Raw genomic sequence first — 22,624 nt, 5'->3', positions numbered from 1 at the left:
CATTCGGGCAGGCTAGGCCGCTTCGTCCCGGGTCTAGCGGCCTACCTCGTTAGGGTAAAGAGGAGGGGCAGTGGGGTGAATATAAGTCATAAACGAAAAAAGGAAATAGAAGTAGAAGCTGCCTCAGCGGGAGAAGCCCGTTGTACCCTCAGACTGAAACTCCCGTCGTGGATTACTGAGTTTATTAAAAATAAGTATAGAACCATGACCACTCGCTGCGTCCTTTTCTTCTTCTCCATGGGATTTAATAGCGCAGCAAGGCCGAGGGAAGGGCCCTGTCATCGTCACCCACTGGCAACATTACGATCGCACTTCCCTCACAGCCTTTTATGGCGCCTCATCTTTTTCATAAACCGCGATTTTAAAAAATAAAATCTAAGCGTTGTGTCACTCTAACCTTCTTTATCTCTAGGGTTCATATAGTGAGGCACTCTTGCTCAGGAAACCGGATGTGCTCTATGGTAGCAGAAGTACTTCCTGCCCTTTACTGAGGGAGCGCATTAGCTTCGCTGAAGAGCCATGTCGGACTCGGAGGAATATTCGTCGGAGGAGGATGAAGATTACCTACCCTCAGGTGGGCGGCCCGGTCCCCGCGCTCAGGAGAGGACCGGGCCCGGGTGCTCGGTCCCTCCCCTCAAAAAGAGAATGCCTGGGAGCGCTGCGGACTGGGGTTCCTACGCGCAGAACGCCTCTTACATCCGGGCTACACGTTGTGTTCATCACGTGACAGCAGCCCCGGCTCAGCAAGTTGAGCTGTTGAATGAGGTGGACGGAGTTTGAAAGGGGTGGAATGGGCTGAACCACTTCAGGCTACAAATGGAGGAGAGAAATCAACGTTTCAATGCTCTCTTATTGTTGTCGTTTTTATTTTATTTTTATTTGTTGTTATTATTTTATTGCCTTTATATCCCACCTTTTTCTCCAAGGAATTCAGGGGGGTGTACAGTGGTCTTTTCCCCCTCCTCATTTAATCCCCACAACAACCCTGCGAAGTAGTTTAGCCTGAGAGGCAGTGACTGACACAAGGTCGCCACTTGTGAGCCTCATGGTTAAGTGGGGATTGGAATCCTGATCTGTCAGGTCCTAGTCCAACACTAACCACCACACTGGTTTTCCAGTGAGAAAAACCCCTTGTAAGTAGAAAGCTAGGACCACAGAAGTGTTTCTTGCTGATGTGCTGTTTTTCTCCTTGCAGGGAGCTTTCACCATTAAAAAAAAATGTTACCTTTATTTTAGTAACAGTATTAAAGTGACATCGCACTATAAGGCTAATAACAAAAATGTTTTTGAAGTTCATTTTTGTTAGGTTGCTTTGAGTTTAGTTTTTCTGAAAAGACAGCTAATAGATATAAATAATAATATCACAATCATTTTGGTCATGTTTGATTTGAAGGCTTAGAACTCCTACGCTGGACTCGATTTATTCCAATCAAACACACTCAACAAAAATGCAGGCAGTAGCTTCTCTAAGGGTGAGACATAAACCTTTTGATGTGTAAGAGTGCGGTGTACCTCCAATTTTAATTTAGAAAAAGAATATCTAGGATTTTACATTAAGATAATAAGGAATGGTTTCTTTTTGAAGTTGACATAAAGGAATGCAAGACCATGGGCAGGAGTGGAATATTGAATGATAAGAGTTGGGTGGCCCAGAAAGACCACTGTAGTGCAGAATACTGCCCAACTGCAATCCCATAGGACCCTTTCCCCATATAACATGCAATCCCAGCCTAACTATTGCTGCAGGCACAAAATCTGTTGAAATGATTAGTTTTGCTAACTAAAGCTGTGTTGATAACAGGTGAAGAATACAGTGAAGATGATGTAAATGAATTGGTTAAGGAAGAGGAGGAGGAGGAGAAGCCATCACACAGGGAAAAATGCAAGAAGAATTCCAAGGAGATCACATGTCGGTAGGCACCAGCTTCATTTGATGTCAATGGAAGTGAGTGAGCTGATTAAGAACCCTGTGGCTGGCTCTAGGAATGTACATATTTGGTTCTGCTTATGAAGAAATAGCTCAGGTCAAGAATCATGCCTTCAGAATAGGTGGATCCTTAGAGAGTGATGACAGTGGAAGAGGGAAACTATCAGTAACACAGCCAGCTCAGCAACAGTTCTCAGCCGGTTCAGCAAGGAGCTGGCTGAGAATTCCCCCAGTTTTCTCTTTCATATCTGCCTAGGTTTTCTTCTTTATCTGAGATAGTAGCCATTAAAATGGCTAATTATACGTTGACTGAGTTTTTCACATTCGTGTCTCCATTCTTGTTGCGGTGGTGCATGGGATACGGACATACTGTCATTTATCAAGCTTTCAGTCTTAACTCATGATTCCACATTGCAACTACTGGGCTTTTGAAAGCTCACTACCGCAAAAGTATAATGTAGGCAGTGGATGTAAATCATTTGCTAATGTGAGTATGGTTTGGTGACATTCATTCCTAGGAAAAGGAACAAAGGATGTGGCCTCTTCTTAGAACCAGGTGGAGGAGAGGCATCAAAGGATGATGAAAGCGACAGTGAGGATGGCGAGTCGGCAGAAAGCAATCCACACATGAAAGAAAGTGATAAAAGACAAAAAGAGGATGCTTTGTGGGCCAGTTTCCTCAGTGATGTGGGCCAGAAACCAAAAGCACCTCCTGCAGTTCAGGCGTCTGGCTGCACACAGAAAGACAAGGTGAGAGGGCATGTGTCATTCAGGCGTTGCTGTTTGGAGAGGGCACAATAGGGGTAGTATATTGTCTTTGATACTTAATGTCTGCAAGATATTTGGGTTTCCAACCAATCACTAATCAAGACATTCAGAGCAAGGGAGATTCCACACAAATGTCCAATCAGGGGTGTTTGTTGTTGATTCTTTCTGACTATCCTGTTTGCTGTTCCAAGAACGTAGATCAGATTGATGATGTTGCAGTGGCATCTCGGTTTATGAACTTAATCCATTCCGGATGTCCATTCTTAAACCGAAACCGTTCTTAAACTGAGGCGCGCTGTCCCTAATGAGGCCTCCCACAGCAGGTGCCCTTCCACCATTCAGATTCTGTTCTTAGGCCGAGATAAAGTTCGCAAACTGGGACACTACTTCTGGTTTTGCGGAGTTCGTAAACCGAATAGTTCATAAACAGGCTGTTCTTAAACCAAGGTACCACTGTATAGAGATTACTGTAAGAAATAGGAGGAGAGAGAGAGATGGAGGAAGGTAGTTAAGGTAGATCAATACCAGTTTTGCCTGGAAAGAAATTTACAAATGGAGCCATGAATGCCATTATTTGCAACTTAGAAAAGTCTTCAGAGTACCCTTGCATAAATGGTGTTATATTAATCAGATCTTTAAAAGTTTCAAATGATAGTTCATTTGAGGTTTGATATCTTGGGATGAAGAGGCCTGTTGTTCTTTTTCATGACTTTAAGCAGGAAGTAGTTGAACCCATTACATCTAGGCATGAGATTTGTTGATGTCAGGGAATGGCCTGAAGACGAGGACTGGGGAATGCATTCTATGGCAGACCAGCTTCTCTCCGATGGAGAGGGGGAAGAATCCCCCGCCCCCGCTCATCCACAGCATGTTCCTAAGCAGAGAGAGAGAGAGAGACCGCTGAACAGTTCAGGGAGGAGTTACCCAATTACAAGATAATGACAACAGAACCAGAAGGGAGGGGAAGCTAGTTGAGAGTGTGTGAGGGGAACCCCCTCACCACAGACTTGGAGGTCTGAATGTATCCGAGAGCAAAGGAGTCAGAGGGAAGGAGAAACTTTCCATTGGCACCTAAAATGCTGCAGAAGTCAGGAGGAGGATTAGACTAGCCAACTGCCCTCCTTGTGGAGAACTGTGTATTTGTGCTTACAACATGATGCTATAATAAAAGGACTATAAATCTATCAACTGCTTGTTAATTCTTATCTGTGAAGTTACTGAAGGGAGAGGAGGACTCTCCACACCTGACAGTTGTGTTGCAAAACTTGGGGTTCCAGATCACACTTGTTTTCATGCTTGAATTACCAGGGAAGTGAATTGTCATTCGAAAATCCAGATTAGATAGGAGTGAAGTTTGAATGGAAGTGGAAGCTGATGGCAGAGAAGCTACTGCTGGTATTGGGCATGGTATTGCAAATCTAGAACATCTGAACTTTAATGAACGTGAAAGAGAATTTGGGCTGGCTCTGATGTTTGACAAATGTGGTTTCTCATAATGTTTTGGTTAGCCAGCTGAAGAGAAGAATTCATGCAAACCTCAGGAGGTGGTAGAGGGATCTGAGAAGAGCAAAGTTGCCATCACCAAAGTCTTTGACTTTGCAGGTGAAGAGGTGAGGTGAGTTTGGCCTCTTGCCTTTCTAGCCACAATGAGCCATATCCCTGGTCCTTTTTGAGCAATTGCATTTAACTGTTTGCCTCAACTGTGTCTGAAAATATCAGCAGTATTTTATTAAAATATGCATATCCTTACTTTCTGTCCCATTATAGGGTCCCCAAAGCATCTTAGCATCATTCACATGAAGATTTAGGTTTCAGTAGAACAGAAAAACTAAAAAAAATTTAAATGGCATCAAAACAGCAACATAATCGGTGGATAAGACAGGACCACTAGGCGTCCTCCAAACACAAGGCTGAACAGTGCTGTCCCCAATGGGTTATGAAAGGCTGAGGGGGCAGAGAATTTCACAGTAGGGACACCGCTGGCAAAAAGCTCTTGACCCCTGTATGCAGATATTGTGTGTTAGAAGGGACCCTGGGTTGTATTTCTAAACCATCTAACGACTAGAGCAGGGGTCAGCAAACTTTTTCAGCAGGGGGCTGAAACTTTTTCAGCACTGTCCCTCAGACCTTGTGGGGGGCCTGACTATATTTTGAAAATAAAAAAAATGAACAAATTCCTATGCCCCACAACTATCCCAGAAATGCATTTTAAATAAGAGCACACATTCTCCTAATGTAAAAACACCAGGCAGGCCCCACAAATAACCCAGAGATGCATTTTAAATAAAAGAACACATTCTACTCATGTAAAAACACACTGATTCCCGGACCATCCGCCAGCTGGATTTAGAAGGCGATTGGGCCGGATCCAGCCCCCGGGCCTTAGTTTGCCTGCCCATGGACTAGAGTATGTTGGCAGGTTCATATATGAGGAGACAAGTCTTCATATATTCAGGCCCACAACAATTACCTAGTGATATAACATTGACCCAGGGCCAGGAACTGGATAAAAATTAACTCTGCCTTGTCAACAGGAGCTGCTGCACAACAACAGAACCTTGCTTCTGTTTCATGCTTCAAAATTCCCATTGCTTGTCTGGACTTTTTCCTGCATTGATATAAAAATGATCTAGACCAGTGTTTCCCAACCTTTTTTGGGCAAAGGCACACTTGTTTCATGAAAAAAATCTCGAGGCACACCACCATTAGAAAATGTTTAAAAAATTAACTCTGTGCCTATATTGACTATATATACAGTGGTGCCCCGCAAGACGAATGCCTCGCAAGACTGAAAACCCGCAAGACGAAAGGGTTTTCCATTTTTTGAGGCACTTCGCAAGATGAATTTCCCTATGGGCTTGCTTCGCAAGAAGAAAGCCTATAGGGAAATCTCCGGGGACATCTTTTAAATGCTGGCGGTGGGGAGCAAAGCCTTCCCCCCCCTCCGGCCTTCAGAAGAGGTCCAGGAAGGCCGGCGGGGGCCGAAAGGCTTTGCTCCCCACCGCCAGCATTTTAAAAGCAGTCCGGGATAGCAGGGAAGCGCTTCCCGCTATCCTGGACGGCTTTTGAAGGCAGGCGGGGGGAGCAAAGACTTTTGTTCCCCCGCCCGCCTTCAGAAGAGGTCCAGGACCTCTTCTGAAGGCTGGCGGGGGGTGAAAGTCTTTGCTCCCCCCTGCCTGCCTTCCCGGGAGAGCGTAGAAACGCTGCACGTTTCTCCTCTGTCCCGGACGGCTTTTGAAGGGGGGGAGCAAAGACTTTCCGCTCTCCCGGGAAGGCAGGCACGGGGGAGCAAAGACCTTTGCCCCCCGCCCGCCTTCAGAAGAGGCCCTGGACCTCTTCTGAAGGCGGGCGGGGGGCGAAAGTCTTTGCTCCCCTCTGCCTGCCTTCAAAAGCTGTCCGGGACAGCGGAGAAACACGCTGTGTTTCTCCGCTCTCCCGGGAAGGCAGGCAGGGGGGAGCAAAGACTTTCACCCCCCGCCAGCCTTCAGAAGAGGTCCTGGACCTCTTCTGAAGGCGGGCGGGGGGCAAAAGTCTTTGTCCCCCCTGCCTGCCTTCCCGGGGGCTTTTAAATCGCCCCGGGACAGCGGAGAAGTCCTCCGCTGTCCCGGGGCGATTTTTAAATGCTGGCAGTGCACTTCTTGCAGCCGGGTCCCAGGCCCAAGCTGGGCGGGCGAAACCCCGACGGATGCCGGCCTGAGGCGCGCCTAACCCTGCCCCGCCGCAGGGTCGAGGCCTAGCCCTCCTCCAACTGCCCTGCTCCCCGTGCCCGTTTCCTCCGAGGTAAGTGGCTCCAGTGGAGCTGCCTCCCGCCGCGCGCGGACTGGGCGCCCCGGGAAGGCGCAGCGGCGCCCCGACCGCCCCTCTCCGCCTGCGCTCGCTCCTCAGCCGGGCCAGCGGAGCACCGCCTGCCCAGCGCCCGCCACCCAATCGCACGTCCTGGCGGCGGGAGGAGGGGGCGGCGTCGGCGCCCGGAGCCTGTGAGCCGAGGCGATGTGGGCCGGGCCTAAGCGCTGCCTCTGCCGTTGTTGCTGCCGCTGCTGCCGCCACCACCATAATGCTTGTTTGCTTTCAATGAGTGTGCCCTCCCACGGCACACCAGGCAACGTCTCGCGGCACACTAGTGTGCCGCGGAACACCGGTTGGGAAACACTGGTCTAGACAGCCCCCTCCCCACATTAACCACTGAAATATCTAAAGAGAAAACTCTTCTCAGCAAAAGCGAACAATAATTTCTCATCCTGACACAGATAGCACTAAATGTGTTATAAGCCCCTGCACTGATGTAAATTGAAAGAGTGTGCAGTAATTGAACCAGTTCTTTCGCTTAGGAATTAATCTATCAGACCCTTGACCAGAAAGAAAATCTGAAAGCAATGAGACAGTCTCATCAACAGCCAATATTCTAGATGTCTGCTCTGACATGAGAAATTATGGAGGTTCCAAAGTACCTCACCCTTTGCTTAAGCCTGCCTGGAAAATGCCAGAGACTTTCGTATCTCACTAGAGAAAGGAGGTGAGCAGAAGAGTTTTCCGGATCAAACCAAGGGCTCATCCAGTCCAGCATTCTGCTTCCCACAGTTGCCAGCCAAATGCCTTGTGGAAGGGAAAAAGCAGGTTTTAAAGGCAGTAGGTCTCCTCTGATGTTTCTTCCCAGCATGTGATATTCAGAGGCATTGCACCATACAGACATAAAATAACCATATGACAGGGTACACACAGGTCCCGCTTTCTGAACACAATAGAGTCATAGGAAATCATTCCTTAAGTGAGCATTTCATAAGAAGCTGATTTCCATTACTTCCTATGGAAACATTTCTAATGTGTGATTTTTCTGTTCTCTCTTGCCCTTCCTCCCCCCATAGTTTGTACCTGAAGCGGCTTCCAATCTGCAAAAGCCAAACAAAGGAAAAACTGATTAGTCTGATCTCTCCCTCTCTGTGTTTTCTGCCCAAAATGGCTGCCCATGACCAGCAAAACACAAACAAGTATGCAACTGAGCAAACTCCCACTGTCTGGATATCTGAACCAGCCATTAGGGTATAATTCTTTGTGATTGGTTAACTGAGATTTTGAATAACATATGTCCCAATAGCAGGACTTGCATGTAGTGGTAATTGTTCATTTTGACTAGTCTTTATCTAGTTTATATGTTCTGTCCTGATTCCACGGGAAAAAACCTTTCCGGGTTGGACTCCTATCAGGGATGCTGCCAAGTTGCAGTTTATAAATAAGAGTGTTCCTCCTGTTGCAAACCAGAACTCTGCAAATATACCCTATAGTTACTACATATTCCATTTATGAACAATCAAAAACCTAATGCAACCTGTAATTCTTAGCGTATGAGTTCCGATTGGATTTTTATCCAAACCTTAGCCATTCTCCAAGACTTCTATCGTCAGTCCCAAAAAGAATAAACACAGCTCCCAACCGATCTTAATTTATATTTGCTGTAACAGTTACTCCCTTAGACACAGTAAATGTAATAAATTGGAACTGGAAACAGATGCCATTTAATTGTCAGTGACCTTATAAATGAACAGTCAGGACTTGGTATTGCTTGTAGTGTTTTATTGTGATCCTTATTGCACATTGGTTACCTGTGGAGGGGTTGGCTAAATGGGGAGTACTTGGGGGAGGCTTTAGTAAATAGCCAGTTCAGTATGAACCAGTAGCCTGATGGTATGGTTTAAAGGGCAAATGGCATCTTAGTTTTCTTAAGACACATTGTTCCAGGGCTTGGCAAGTAGTATTGTTACTGATGAGACTTGCATTATGCATAGATTACCTGAGCCTGTAATTTAAGAAAGATATTGACAGACTGAAGAATATTCTGAAGAAGATAAGATACCTTGAAAGCACATTTCAAATGGCTCTACATGAAGGAACTGTTCATGTTTACCCTAATGAAGAGGCCACAGGGAGGGAGTATGTTGACACTTCATGTGTTTAGGAAGGAAGAGAATCATTGTTCACCAGGTCCACTGAGGATACTCCAGGAAGTAACAGGTTTAAATAACAGGAAGGTAGATTTCGGTTAAATGTTGAACAGAACTTCCTAAGTAGATGATCACTTCAGCAACGCCACAAAAACCATCGTTCTAGGGATATTGTAGATTCTCCTCCAAACTTTTTGAAGATGGTGTCTGTTGAGGATGCCAAAGCAATAGATTTTGAACTGAAGAAACTACACTGTCATGGATGAAGGAAAAAATGACTGCATAAAAATGGGTTAGATAGCATATCTGAGGATGGATTATTTGGCTTTTATTTATTTCCTGGACATTTTCTTGGTAGGAATTAAATTTATGAATGACTTTTGGAATTAATATGAAAAAGCTGTATATGAATTAGTCTGTTAGCTGTGACAGCTAAGGTTGGTATGTTCACTGGCCAGTAACCAGATGTTGTGGATGAACTGGGTGGATACCACAATCGTGCTCTGCTTGTGGGAAAGATGAGCTTCTCAAGGCATCTGACTTGCCACTATTGAAAAGAAAGTGCTAGGCCTTTTGTCTCATTCAGCAGGATAATTCTTTCATTCCTAGGGTCTTTTCCACTATGCCTCTAGAAGTTTGATGCTTGGTGGTGGTCTGTTGCTTAGCTGAGAAGAAATGTTTTAAGAGGGCTGTGCATCTTCAAAGCAGAGCTGCTGAGAAGAATCACCCAGTGAACTTCATGGCATACCAAGAACTTGAACCCAGGTCTCTGTAGTCATTGCAACACCACACTGCCTCTCACAACTTTATGGCCACCAGCTGCCTCTATGGTTTCTGCTCTACACACGTGTTCCAGCTTTAACATATGGCTTTGATATTCTTCCCTCTCCTTGTGGCAGGGTCACAAAGGAAGTCGATGCTACGTCTGAAGAAGCCCGGTTCTTTCTGAAGCAGCAAGAGCAGAAGACTGTCGTCCCAGCATCCTCGCCTACTGTTTCTGGGTAAGCCCTAGCCGCCTGGTCCTACATTTCCAAAGCTTTTGTGGACATTATAATTCTGCTGGGAGAGTGTATCGCTTGCATCTTTGGTGTCGGCAGGATCTTGGGACCTCTGTACTCATCAATGAGTTGCTTGGATTCTACTTGTGAGACTTTCCCTTGCTCCAGTCACCCTCAGGGGAAGTAAATGAATGAATGATCTAGGCAGGGTTTCCCAAAGTTGGGTCTGTAGCTCTTTTGGGACTACAGTTCTCATCATCCCTGACTACTGGTCCTACTAGCTAGGGGTGATGAGAGTATAAAAACAGCTGGAGACCCAAGTTTGGGAAGCCCTGAACTAGAGCATTCTTGCCAGGGAGGAAGGAGGTTTCACACGCAAATCACAGTGAGCTTTCATTCATAAAGGAACTTGAGGTCTGCTGCCATTCTCCTTGAGAGGACAAGTGGCCCCTGAAGAGGTTCTATGGCTGCACACAATATTCTGGCTACTTCCCTCTTGAGCTGAAGTGCATTGTTTCTGCCCTTCTCTCTTGTATCCTGTCTTTCAAGCTGAAGTTGCAAGCTTGACAATTTGAGGCCGTTGCAGAAAGTGCTTCCTGGTCTTAATAAACAGTAACCATACAAATGGAGTGAGAGTACTTGGCAAGAAGTTGTGATGGTAGAACCAGACATACAAAAAGCATAAATAGCCATGTTATTCCATTGTGGTGGTGGGGAGTATAAAATCCACAGTAGGACAATTTTATTAGGACCAACCCAAATCTCTCAAAATGTCTTCCAAGTTCTCTATTGTTTTAATTATTTTGAAATATACTCTCATTGTTCTGGGTTTGTGTGTATTACTGTATTTTGTTTTGGTATGATTAGCTGGTCATGCTCTCTGTATATCAACCATGATAGCTGCAGGGATGAAGGGTGATATAAAAATATTTTAAATGGTAGAATGTTGAGCAAACTTTTGAATTCTGCAGAACTCTCCTTCAAGCTGGATGATAGGCAAGATGGGATGCTCGAACCCCCCCCCCCCAATAAAGTGGGCATGACAGTAAAGCAATGTCATTTGCAGGTTGAAGCAGAAATGTAATAATTTATTTAATAACACAATATGCCATTCAGTATAAACATTCTCAACCATAAAACAGTTGTAAAATAAGTGTTATAAAGTTATGCATTGACCCCAAGACTGAAGACAGTGTTTGACACCTAAGGTTATACGTTTTACTCTGAGCAGACCCTTTGGGATCACTGGACTTCGGCTGTATTCCAAGCACAACTCTACTTCTGAGTAGAGAAGCTTAGGCTTGTGCTGTAATAAGGCCAGTTGACTTCAAACAATCAACTTAACTTAGAACAACCTGTAAAGAGCAGATTTGAGAATTGCATGCCACTGGACTCCCTTATCAATGAGCATTTACCCCATTTATAAACCACCCTTCCATCACTTAAGATCCCAGGGTGGTTTTTGCAACACAAATATTAACAATGCATATATAACAACTGAAAGCCATGTAATGTTTGGTTTATGGATGCAGCCATCTGGGCGCCGAATTCTTGCCCTGCTAAAGCCTGCACATAACTCCAGGCAGGGGTCTTGATGGAGCTGATAGCTCTTCAGTTCCATTTCTAGTCCAGAAGCAGAGGCACAGGATGGAGGTCTTGCACCTACTGTATTTTTCGCTCTATAACACGCACCCGACCATAACACGCACGTAGTTTTTAGAGGAGGAAAATCCGTAGGCATGCCACCCATAGGCATTCCCTCCATAACACACACAGACATTTCCCCTTACTTTCTAGGAGGAAAAAAGTGAGTGTTATGGTGCAAAAAATACGGTATTCCTTTGCTTTTACTATGTAATAGTTGAATCACACCTGCATTGTGGACCTGTTGCTACACAGTGTGAAAGATTCCTTGCTAATAGTTAAATGAATTGTTCTCAGATGTTGGGTTTTAAGATGAAGGAGTTTGGTTGTGGGTTGGGAAAGCTCCACCTGCCCCCTCTCTCCGCCATGCTGTAATCCTGGCAGGTCTGATTGTTCCCACCATTCAAGCTGCATTAGCCAGTGCACAGTGACTCCACTTTGGGAACAAAGCTTCCATTTTCAGTCTAGATTTCCCTGCTTTTGTAACCCAAATTCAGTGTGCTAATCACAGCAGAGGCTATGAGAAAATAGCTCTGGTAGCAATATTGTTAGAGCCTGGCCTTTCTGTTTGGGCTTATTATAGAGTTGCTTGCTGTTAATAGCAGCCTTGGTCTCTCACTCTCATCTTGGTGTTTTCCAAAATAACAGCCCTGAGTTTGTGACCTCTGTGGCCTCTTGTCACCTCCCAGGTTGCTGTGAATTATCAGCAGGTGAAATTCAACTTTAAAGCAAGTTGGGCAGCTCCCTTTTCCTTAAGCATGGACTGGATTGAAGGGTCAGTCTTACATAAGTTGAATCAGTGCATCAGATCAGTGCCTTGTTACAAGATGCATTCCTTTCTAGCATTTGAGAGGTAAAGACATGCATCTTTGCTTCCAGGAGCTCCCTCAAAGCTTTGGTTTATGTATCTCTTTTGGTCTTCACCCTGCTTTATGCTGAGAATTCAGGAACCACTCCAAGAGTTATATTGGATCAACTAAAGAGGTCATGGGATAATCGTAGCCTTCTGCTGTAGCTGGAGGAGCCTCTTGTTTTCTCCTGTATATATGCTGATGCTGCCGTCTGTCTCAAAGCAAAAAGCTCTCCAGGAAACAGCCTGGGCTGGGATTGTATCCTTCAGGGGCTGGGCTGCGTCTGGCTCCATGAAAAGATGGCCACATTTCCTGCTGTCAACATCCACTTTCAATGCCTGTGTTAATTCTGCTGCTCTCTTTCCTGGTGGCAGGGGGGGCAGTAGAAAAGGTGCAGAATCTGTGGCCCAGCAATGTTGCTGGGATGCAGCTTCCATCATCCCTGGGGGTGACTGCCCCAAAACCTTCTGTCACAGGGATATCTTCATGTTTGTAGACTTAATTTTAGAGCCATTTGAAATATAATCTTTTGGCACTAAGGCATGTGGTGAGATCAAAGTGTGATCCCTGTTTGTTTGCAAGAGAGTCCTCTTCAGCACCCATAGAACAGGAAGCTTCAGGTTTTTGGTGTGGATAGATTTTTTTTTAATGGATCACAGCCACCAGGGGGCGCAGAACCACTCTGAGCCATGAAATCAGTTACTGTCCAGGTGATGTCATTTCGTCTACAGATTTAATAGCAATTAGAAAACTCTTTGTCAGGCTAGAAGGGGCCTCATTCCTCTGCATTTCCCTCCAAGAGCTCTAACAGCTTTTCAGAGGCCAGCTGCTTCAAAAGTCCCACAGCCAGTTTGAGTAGGCTGCTTTCCAGACAAATCACCTTCTTCTTTGCTCACTGTGTGCTGTGTTGTAGTTCCTATTAGCCTGCTGCATCACCCTGAGAGCCCACGTCAAGAGGAGGCCTCTTGCTGAGAAGACTGCAGCCCTTTCAAAACACTGCTAGCAGCTAGAAATGCCATTAAATGGAGTGGAGACCTGGAGTCTCAACCAAAAGCCTGAATGCTAGACCTCTGAGCCAGCACTTTGCTCCGGTGTGCGTGGCGCTGCTTGGTCCCATTTGCTGCCCTTCTTTGGAAGGGGTATGACTGGAAGCACACCCCTGTTCCTGAGCAAATCTTATTTTGGCTGCGCAGGCCAGCGGCCAGCTGTGGAAGCCATTTCCTGTGGTTTGAGACATGGATGCTTCTTTCTGCTGTTTTTGGTGGAAGCAGTGCTCTTTCTCTGGATTAGCACTCCCCCACTCTCCCTGCAATCCCAGGGATTTAGACCCTTCTGCTGTGATGCTGCGTGTCGATTCCACGCCAGTCCCGGGCAAGGCGTAGCCGTTAGGAGGGAGCTGATTGGGCCAGGCCTGGAGGGGGAGGGGCCAGGCAGGGAGCATCTGTCCTTCATTTAGCTGCTCTGTGCTTTGTAGAGGCTGGGAGGGAGCACAGCTGCAGAGCACCAATTCTGCAGGCACCAGCCAAAAGGGGAGCTTGGAGCGGCTCTGAAAAATGTGCCTTGGAACAAAATATGGCTCCTGTAACGGCAGGCGTTTTGCCCTGAAGCACAGCGGTGCACTTTGAAAAGAGCAATGCTGGCTAGGTTGAGAACTTTTTTGGGGGGGGGGGTGCAAGGAGACGACAAGGGACTTGGATTCGGGAACCAGCCAGTCTCAGTAAAAGCTGGAGCCCTGTGCTGTATGCTAGACCAGAAAAGTGTACTCTTTCAGCAACCAGGCCCTTCAGATGTTGAGTTCTAAACTTATTATCTCAGCTGTGAAAGTCCAATGACTAGCCATGGTCTTTAATGGCAGCTGTTTGGCAGAGGATGAGAGTGAGATCCTGATGATAGTCGCTGGGCTGCTCATGAGAAAGGGCTTCTCGTGTTACCTTGGGCAGGTCACTCATTGGACTTGTTTTCCAGGCAGGGCACGTTTCCCATCTCGCAAGTGCCAGAGACCTCTTTCTGGGAGACTGGCTGTCCTTGGGCTTCTCATACTTTTTCTCAGCACACCTAATCACACAGGATTGTGCGGAGGATAATAAAGAAAACGGGGAGAGCCAGGGGTGCTGATCTGAGGAGCTGGGAGAAGTGGTGAAATTCAAAACGTTACAAACTAGGGGTGGCTAACCTATGGCCTTTCATATATTTCTGGACTCCTTCCATCATCATCCCTGCCATCTGACTAGGCCTGACTCTGCCCACACCTGAAAGGCCACAGGTTAGCCACCCTTGTTACAAGCAAGCATTTAGCCTGGCTGTTGAACTGAACAGAGGCATGAGCCTGGATTGTGTTTCAAATTTTGCACTAGCTACACAGGCAGCAAGGAGTGCAGAGAGAGTGAGAGTGTGTTGTTGTACACCTTGAGGCCCTGAATTTGGAAAGAATCTTGAAAACAAAAGGGCTGGAAAATGTTTTCCTCTGACTCATTGTTTTCCAGTAAAATATCCTGAATGCTGGCCTCACCTGTCCATGGTTCGTTCCCCTCGGCCTTAGAATGCAAGTCGTTTCCGCTCTGACTTCTCAGAATGGCCCCTGATTGGCAGAAAGGAAGTTATCCCAGGAATGCAAATAAACTGCAAGCTAGAGACGCTGCTGACGGGGTTCATGGGAGTTTGCAATGCCATTTCCACGTCTGTAGTGACGGATCTGCAGAGGCCCCATTAAGGCCGCGTGGCGTTTCCTGCACACCCTGGGAGTTGGAGGGCCATGCTGTTTTGTTACTTAAGGGCTAGAATTTCCCACTGGGCAGATGGCTGTGATTTAGACTCTTTTCCAGGACTGGGCCTCATTCATTAGGAGACTTCTGCTGTCCAAAGAACTGGCTTCAGAAACTCCAGTGACATTTTTTTAAAAAAAAAATATTTTATTAAGGGTTTTCTTGTTTTACAGTGTAAGTGTAATGCCTCGTTGTTGTTTTTTTCCCCCATGTAACATTTTTACAAATCCATTTCATTTGTTGAGGCATTAGGGGGAGAAGAAAAAAGAAAAGAAAAGAAAAGAAAAGAAAGGCGGGGTGGAGGGAGGGGAGATGGATGGGGGTGGGGTCGGGTAGCGGTGTTTCTATTATGCTTAATGTATGTAGAGTTTGGTGTCAGCGTGCTTGTGTTGTTCACTTGTGTTCCTTTGGTGGTGAGAGAGGTTGGGGTTGGCCTAGGATGTGATTGTTTGTTTGTGATTGGCTGTGTTGATCTTTGTTTTCGTGTGTGAGTGAGGTGGGTGGGTGTTTTGGATCAGGTTAGCCATATTGATTTGTATGCTGTTGGTGGATTATTGTCATTGTCCTGTTGGGCTGTGTATGTGATAAAGGGGAGCTATACCGGGGTGAAGGTGACTTCTTCTGTTTGTCCCCGTGTCAGTTTCAGTTTATTAGTTAATTTTTCTAGTAGGGCTGTTTCCCATACTATTTGGTACCATTGGTCCATGCTTACTCCTGACAGGTCTCTCCAGTGTCTGGTTATGGCGTTTCTGGCTGCTGAAAGTAGGTAGGTTATGAGTTCTTTGTGGTGTAAATGGGCATTGTTGTCTTGGAAGATGTTTAGTAGGGCCAATTCTGGGGTGAAGTCTAATACTTGCTTAGTTATTTTACATATTTCTTGTATGGCTGTTGTCCAGAATAGTTGGATTTTGGGACACTCCCACCACATGTGAAGGTATGTGCCTGTGGAGGTGCACCCTCTCCAGCATTTTGGTGAGGTTCCTGGGTGTATTAGCGCTAGTTTCCTTGGTGTTAGGTGCCACCTGTAGGTGAGTTTCAGTGTGAGTTCTTTTCTTTTCGTTGATATGGATTTAAAGGGGGGTTTAGTCCACATTCTGGTCCATTGAGTGGGGTTAATCTCATAGCCTATGTCATTCTCCCATTGTTTTTTGATTGCGTCTAGGGGATTTGCGGGATTTTGGAGTAGTATTTTGTATATTGCGGATACCGTCCCTTTACCGTTTCCCTTTGTTGTTAGGAGGAGGTTTTCAAAGGTTGTCAGGGGCCTAGTTGCTGCTGATTTTACTGTTGGGTTGTTTAAGAGGGCATGTAGTTGGTGCTGTGCTAACCAGGGCATTTGGGTGTCTTCTAGTTTGTCTTGTATTTCTTGTGTTGACAAGGGTTTGTTATTTTTATAAAAGTCTATTAGGCGATATAAGCCTTTGGTTCGCCAGGTTTTTATCTGGAGGTTTTGTGCTGCATGGTGGAATAATGGGTGGTACACCAGGGGGATTAGTGGGGATGGGGTTGGGGATAGTTTGCCTATTTGTGTTTTCCATGCTTTGAGCATGGTCTGTGTGTACCTGTTAAGTGTTGTGGGAATTTTCTTTAGTTTGTTTGGCAGGAATGGGTATGTTGTGGTGCAGGTATTTTCAATTGTGTCCCTCTCTAGGTGTACCCATTGTTTTGTCTCATCTTCTAGTATGTATGGGATTATATGACGTATTTGGTTGGCAATGTAATATGCTTCTATGTTGGGGATTCCCCATCCTCCTTCTGAGGTGGGGAGGTGCAGGTATTTGGGGCTTATTCTTGGTTTTTTATGTGAGAAGATGAAAGAGTGTAGTTTTCTCTGCCAACTGCGGAGTTGGGTTGAGGGGATCCAGATTGGGAGGGTTTGGAATAGGTAGGTTAGTTTTGGGAGTGTAACTCCAGTGACATTTGAGAAGCAGTGGAGGATTCTGCTTTGTTGGTGCTTGGAGCAAAGGAAAGGGAGGCCCAATAATCAGTGTTCAGACGTTCTGCATTTTTTGTAAAGCCTTCCCATGGCACTCCAAAGTTGTGTGTTGGCAAGGCAAGCTGCCTGTGCACCTGTGGGCACTTAATAACCTCGTGACTCACTTCCTTGTGGAAAGTTGGAGAGGAAAAAGTAAAAAGTTTTGTTAGCTGCAGGCAGACTTTTGACATTGTTATCACAAGTGCATATATGTGGCAATAGTTTTATCAGAATGGACCATGGGAGGCACTTTGGTTCAAGAGCCAGATGGACTTTTGGATAGTGAAGCCTCTTTGTGCTATGGATTATTATTCTCTCTGTGCTCCATTTGTAAAAGGAGGCAAATGGGAACCTTGTTTATGGGGTGGTTGTTGTCTCTACATTTTATTTATGTACTGTTTTTTGGCCCAAAGGTCCCCAAAGCTATGAGTAGCATATTGAAAATAACAGACTATACAGTAGAGTACAGTAAAATGTTGTAAAGAAATCCACAAACAATCAATATAAGACACCAGAGTAGCAACCTAGGAGGGCCAGGGGAAGGCCTTCCCAAGCTCGTGGATTAAAGGGTGCTCTCATCTATCATACATCCCCAAACACTTGGGACCTAGAAACCTGAATAGACAAGACCCTGGGGAGCTGCGGTTGGGTAGAGCTGTAGGTAGCACTGGGCTAGAGACTCCAGTGACCTAACATGTACTCTGACATACACTGGGGTTTCCTAATGCTGTAACTGAGAGGAGGACTTCAGGCTCCATGACCTGAACAAGTCCAGTGTATAATTGTCTGGATGCATTCATCAAGTGTTAAGTTCTCAAGAGATGCTGTGCTGATGCCTTCAGCCATCTTCCTCTTCTCCATGGGACTTAGAAGTAGTGACCGTAATACTTACGACTTTATAGTGTACTTTAGCAGCGTACTTTAGCATGTTCAGATGGTTTTGCATATATTCTCTCATAATCCTTAACAACAGCCCTTTAAGTAGACTGGTATTATATCTCCATATTGGGAAGTCACCAGCCTGATTCACTCTTCATGTCTTAGGTCATGACTTCCATCAGCCCCTGCCAGCAGCTCTGATGGGAGGTGTGGTTCAAAATATCAGGAGGACACCAGGTTGTGAAGACTGGTAGTGTGTGCATTGGTGGCAGAAAAGAGAGTTGAACCACAGCTCATTCCCTAAACTGCTGAGCTGCTGCAGACAATGACAGCTTGGGCCCACCTGTAGGAATTTTCACCTGCAAGGGGAAGAGCTGCCAGGTTGCTGGACTCTGGAGGAGCTCTGCATTCCCCACCTGGGCTCATCCTCCTTGTTTTGTTGGGATTTCCTTGAACCTCCCTTGTAATCTGCCTTCTTGTCTCTACCAGAGTGAAGCGGCCGAGTGGCATGAACAGCCTCCTGGGGAAGATAGGCACCAAAAAGCAGAAGCTCAGCACCCTGGAGAAATCCAAGCTAGACTGGGAGACCTTCAAAGAAGAGGAGGGCATCGGGGAGGAGCTGGCCATCCACAACCGAGGGAAAGATGGGTAAGAGGCCAGCATCCTCCAGCAGGCATAGCAGCAGCAGTATATCTTTTCCAGGGTTTTTACATTTGTGGTTCTTTCCACGAACCTTGAGGCCTCAGATAAACACTTCAAGCAGGGAGCAGATTCCCAGCTGTCCCTTTGGTCTGGCACTGCCTGCCCCTGGGACATCAGGGATGGGCAGTTTTTAAGCGTGTATCTACTGTGTGTTTTTGCTAGAAGTCCAAGATCCACCTGGCAGAGCCTGGAAACTGGCCAGTGGAACAGCGCAAAGACCAGGACAGCATCAACAAATAGCTATATTTCATAGGACTGGAACAGAAAGACTGATAGGCAGTTAAATTGGGAATTAGAAACCCTTTCTGAGCTAATGCAGATCGCCCAGGAATGTACCAATAATAGATCCCAATAAAACTTGGGGCACCCCGGTGTACTCCACGCACATCTCACCCCCATTCACCACCAGTGTATCGCAGTGAGCTCTAAGTTTGTGAAACCAGAACACTCTTGTTCTGGCCTGGCCTGGTTTTGCAAGAGATGAGGGGGATACACACACACACACACACACACACACACACACACACACACACACACAGAGTTCTTCAGCTGCTTCTCATTATGGTGTTATGTAGGGCAAGCCCCACAGGAAATGCCCTTTTGGTTTTGATCTGTGTGCCTGGCAGTATGTAGGACAGGCCATGTGAGAGCCCTGGGGTGTTTGCGGGAGGAGAGATAGGTGGCCTTGTGCTGCCCCATTGAGTTATGGCAAGGGGTTGATGAGGGACAACTGAAGGTTCCACAAAAATGCACTTGATTTCATTCATGCTTGTCTCCAGTGTCATTATTGGAAATTATTTATAGCTTGCAATTAGTTGGACAATTTGGGTTATTTTGTTGGGGAAGGAAAGTCACATGAAGGACTTTAGCTCTGCCTGATTCTTAATCTTTCCCACTCTCTTAAATCCATATGCAAAGTTGTTGCCCAAGACATGTCGCACATGGAAAGGGCCGCAAGAACTTACTGGTGACATGGGAGCACCAGTGCCCACCATCTGCCAGGGGAGCCTTGTGCAACAATGACTCATTGGGGCTGAAAAAGCGAGGTGGCACTTGAGGCAGTGAAGCCCCTGCAAGGGCACCAGCAACAGGGTCTTTCCATAGTTTATTTCCTGGTGTCAAACTGGAGGCCAGACTGGCTTGTGTTTTGGTGTCTCTGGAGCTAACCCTCTGACCCCTTCCATGCAGGTACTTGGAGAGGAAAGCATTTCTGGAGAGGGTTGACCACCGGCAGTTTGAGCATGAGCGGGACATACGCCTGAGCAACATGAAACCTTGAGACTGCTGCAGAGCCCAGTCCGAATCATGCCTCTGATCTGGCTAGCCTCAGAAGGCAGAAACTCATAGAGTTATGACCTATATGGATTTTCTTTTTCACCACACTAGTGAATAGGTGAATGGAGGTCGCTGTGGCAAGTGATTTGCCTGCCAAAGGGCTGCTGTGTGCAGGAAACACCAGAGTGGTTCTGCTGGGCGCTTGTCAGCGGCTGCGGTGGAGGTTTTCCAGATCTCCCTGCTCCTGGTGGTTAGGAGGGGCAAAGCAAACTTTATGCTGTGGCAGTAGCCTGCTCATGCCCGCTGCCTGGGCACCACTTCCCTGGGGCATTAGCTCCATGGGTCTCCCAAGGGCTGCAGACTCACAGAGCGCCTCCGTGCAGCTGGAGGGCTTTTCTTCCCAAGCACACGATGCATTGTGTCTGCATTAGGCCCATTGACCCACTTTCTGAAGACACTTCCTCTTCTCCCTGTGGGATCTCCGCTCTCGTTTTTTCATAAACCCTTTCACCAGGATTTTTTTTTAAAAAGCAAGTCCTCTGTCATGCTCTGCACGAACATCGGAGGAACAGCAGCGTGCATGTGAGGAAAGTCGGCATCCCTTTGTTCCTTTGAATAAAGTGTTAAAACTTTATTGTCGGGTGTGTCGTTCTTCATCCATTGGCAGGGAACCTTAAAGCGACTCCTTTTATCAAAGCAAAGACTGGCTGCTTGGACAGAGTCCAAACCCGTTCTCACAGCCTTGATCCTGCGTGCTAGCAAAATGCATGTGGAAAGCTGTAACCTGTCTTCAACATGAGGAGCACGACCTGGTGCATCATTTGGTGTTTTTTCTCCCCACCATCTCCTATGGGGATTCACTTTGAGACCACCTGGAACTCAGGTGGACGTTTGATCAGCATTGGGAACTGGCTTCTGTCTGTGCGTGTGTGTGTGTGTGTCTGTCTAAAGTCCACGTTCTTGTAGAGAACATAACCAATAAATAGAGGAAACAGTTGGGGAAGAGATAAGGAGGCAGCACCGCGAACTCTGGATGCATTGTACAATCCTGCAGGTGCAAGCCTGCCTTGTAGTTGACCCATCAACCCCTTTCATGTGGGTGGGGCAGTGGACTGGTCCTAGTCAGACCAACAGAGAGAAATGTAATAGTCTCACAACTTTGGGGAACTTGTTTTCTTTACAAGTGAAACTGGAGGCAAAACTTTTTATCTGTAATCTGGTAGCACCATTGAAGGAAATAAAAAGGCTTCCAGGGCCACAACTGGCACAGAATTCTGCAGCCCTGCTGCCGTTGGATGTCGGGCTGTGCTGCTCCGGTACCCCTTTGTCTATCTCTGCTTCCTGTTGTTCAAAAGTATTTTTTATTTCTACCTTTTAAAGCCTTAAAATGATCAGGGACCAGCACAGTTGCTGGACTGCCTCCTATTTGAACTTTCACACAATCCAAGAACATCTGCTGGGTTTGTGCTTTGGGGCAGTATCCTGCTTTTTTTATTTATACCCTGTCTTTCTTTGAAGGAACTCCAAAGTGATATTAGTTTCCCCCTCTCTTCCCTCCCCCCAGCTCCATTTTATCCTCACAGCACCCCTGTGAGGTAGGTTAGGCTTACAGATAGTGACTGGCCTAAGATCAGAGAGTGAGCTTTGTGGTTGAATGGAGATTTTCTCAATAGCATCAGTAGTGTTAGAGAGGACTCAATAGGCCTCAGTTCTACTTGATTTTAGGCAACAGGTAAATTTTTCATTTATTCTCCTAGGCTTTTAAAAGGTGAATGTTAAAAATCCCCCCTCCCCCTGGGCCAAGCTCTTTCTGGATGTTTATCCAAATTGCTGCCTTTTTAGTTAGTGTTTTGTTTAACAATTGTCTTAATTGAGGGGTTTTTCTTTACGTCCCGAACTGTTGCATCAGGAGTGCATTTGTGGAAAAGTGTCTGAGGACACAGACAGCTATTTAAAATCCTCCAGGCCTTTGCCTGGGAGAAAGCAGAGCAGACTCCTTTCACCCCCTTGGCTTGCAGGACCTCCGTTCCAGCCAACCCTGGATGCTTTTGCGCTCTCCAGCAGCTGCTGCCACGCTGGCCCTGGCTTGGGGGCGCCTCTGCTTTTCCAGCAGCTTGTCACAAATCCTCACACACACCCCTTCAAGAAGGAAGGCTCCTGTCCTTCTCTGGTACAGAGGGAAGGAGTGGCATGAGGAGGCCGTTGGTGGTTGAGGAATGGAACGGTTTCTGTAGATCTTCTCAGCCAATGGAGCCCCAGGGAGCCGTCAAAAAGCAAGCCAGAGAATGACGTGAATGTTAATTCTCATCGAAAATGTTGTGGGGCTCCCCACCACCACCACATGGTTATTTTTGTCTCGGTGGTTTTATTGCATGGTTACCTATTCTGAGACACAGACACAGTATGCGCCATGCCATGCACCAGGGAAGGGGGAGAGAGAAATGAGCCAGGCTCCACAATCCAGTGATTTAATTTTTTCGGGGGCGGGGGGGGGAGTTGGTATATTTTATAATGCCCCCCTCATCTCCAGTGAAACAAACCTTCCTGTGTGTAATAAAATTAGCACAAGGTAGTACTTGGCAAACTAGGTACACCAAACCTCCCTGAAGTTCCTTCACGATATGCAAGGAACTTTTCAAGAAGGGAGTCTCAGTTGGTGCAGTTCACCATTATTACACTTCCTCCTGCACTCAAGCTGCCATGCGGGGAGAGGAAGATATCTGTGTACACCCCTATTTCGAACCCTCCCTTACCATACATGTATTATTACCTGGTGTTGCACATGCCCCAGGCCCATATGACCCAGACAAGGGGTTAGATTACAGGGGTCAGCAAACTTTTTCAGCAGGGAGCCAGTCCACTGTCCCTCAGACCTTGTGGGGGCTGGACTATATTTTGAAGGGGAAA

General features: G+C 46.4%; 1 protein-coding gene across 1 annotated transcript; it reads left to right on the top strand.

Annotated features, from left to right (window-relative positions):
* Positions 1-416: 416 nt before the first annotated feature.
* CFDP1 (craniofacial development protein 1) lies at positions 417-20,351 on the top strand. The gene is made up of 7 exons (XM_081872480.1): positions 417-574; positions 1,802-1,913; positions 2,446-2,677; positions 4,204-4,310; positions 9,531-9,632; positions 18,230-18,388; positions 19,631-20,351. The coding sequence occupies exons 1-7, from the start codon at positions 520-522 to the stop codon at positions 19,719-19,721; spliced, it is 858 nt and encodes a 285-aa protein (XP_081728606.1). The 5' UTR covers positions 417-519; the 3' UTR covers positions 19,722-20,351.
* Positions 20,352-22,624: the final 2,273 nt, after the last annotated feature.

The sequence above is a fragment of the Podarcis erhardii genome (assembly GCF_964252035.2).
Source record: "Podarcis erhardii genome assembly, chromosome: 7".
Taxonomy (NCBI): domain Eukaryota; kingdom Metazoa; phylum Chordata; class Lepidosauria; order Squamata; family Lacertidae; genus Podarcis; species Podarcis erhardii.
This window is presented reverse-complemented; position numbering and strand designations above follow the sequence as displayed.

Bases quoted from the DNA above. Each gene is read 5' to 3' on its own strand.
- CFDP1 (XM_081872480.1), top strand. From the start codon at position 520: ATGTCGGACTCGGAGGAATATTCGTCGGAGGAGGATGAAGATTACCTA. The intron at 575-1,801 runs GTGGGCGGCCCG...TGTTGATAACAG, and splicing joins TGAAGATTACCTACCCTCAG to GTGAAGAATACAGTGAAGAT. The intron at 2,678-4,203 runs GTGAGAGGGCAT...TGTTTTGGTTAG, and splicing joins GCTGCACACAGAAAGACAAG to CCAGCTGAAGAGAAGAATTC.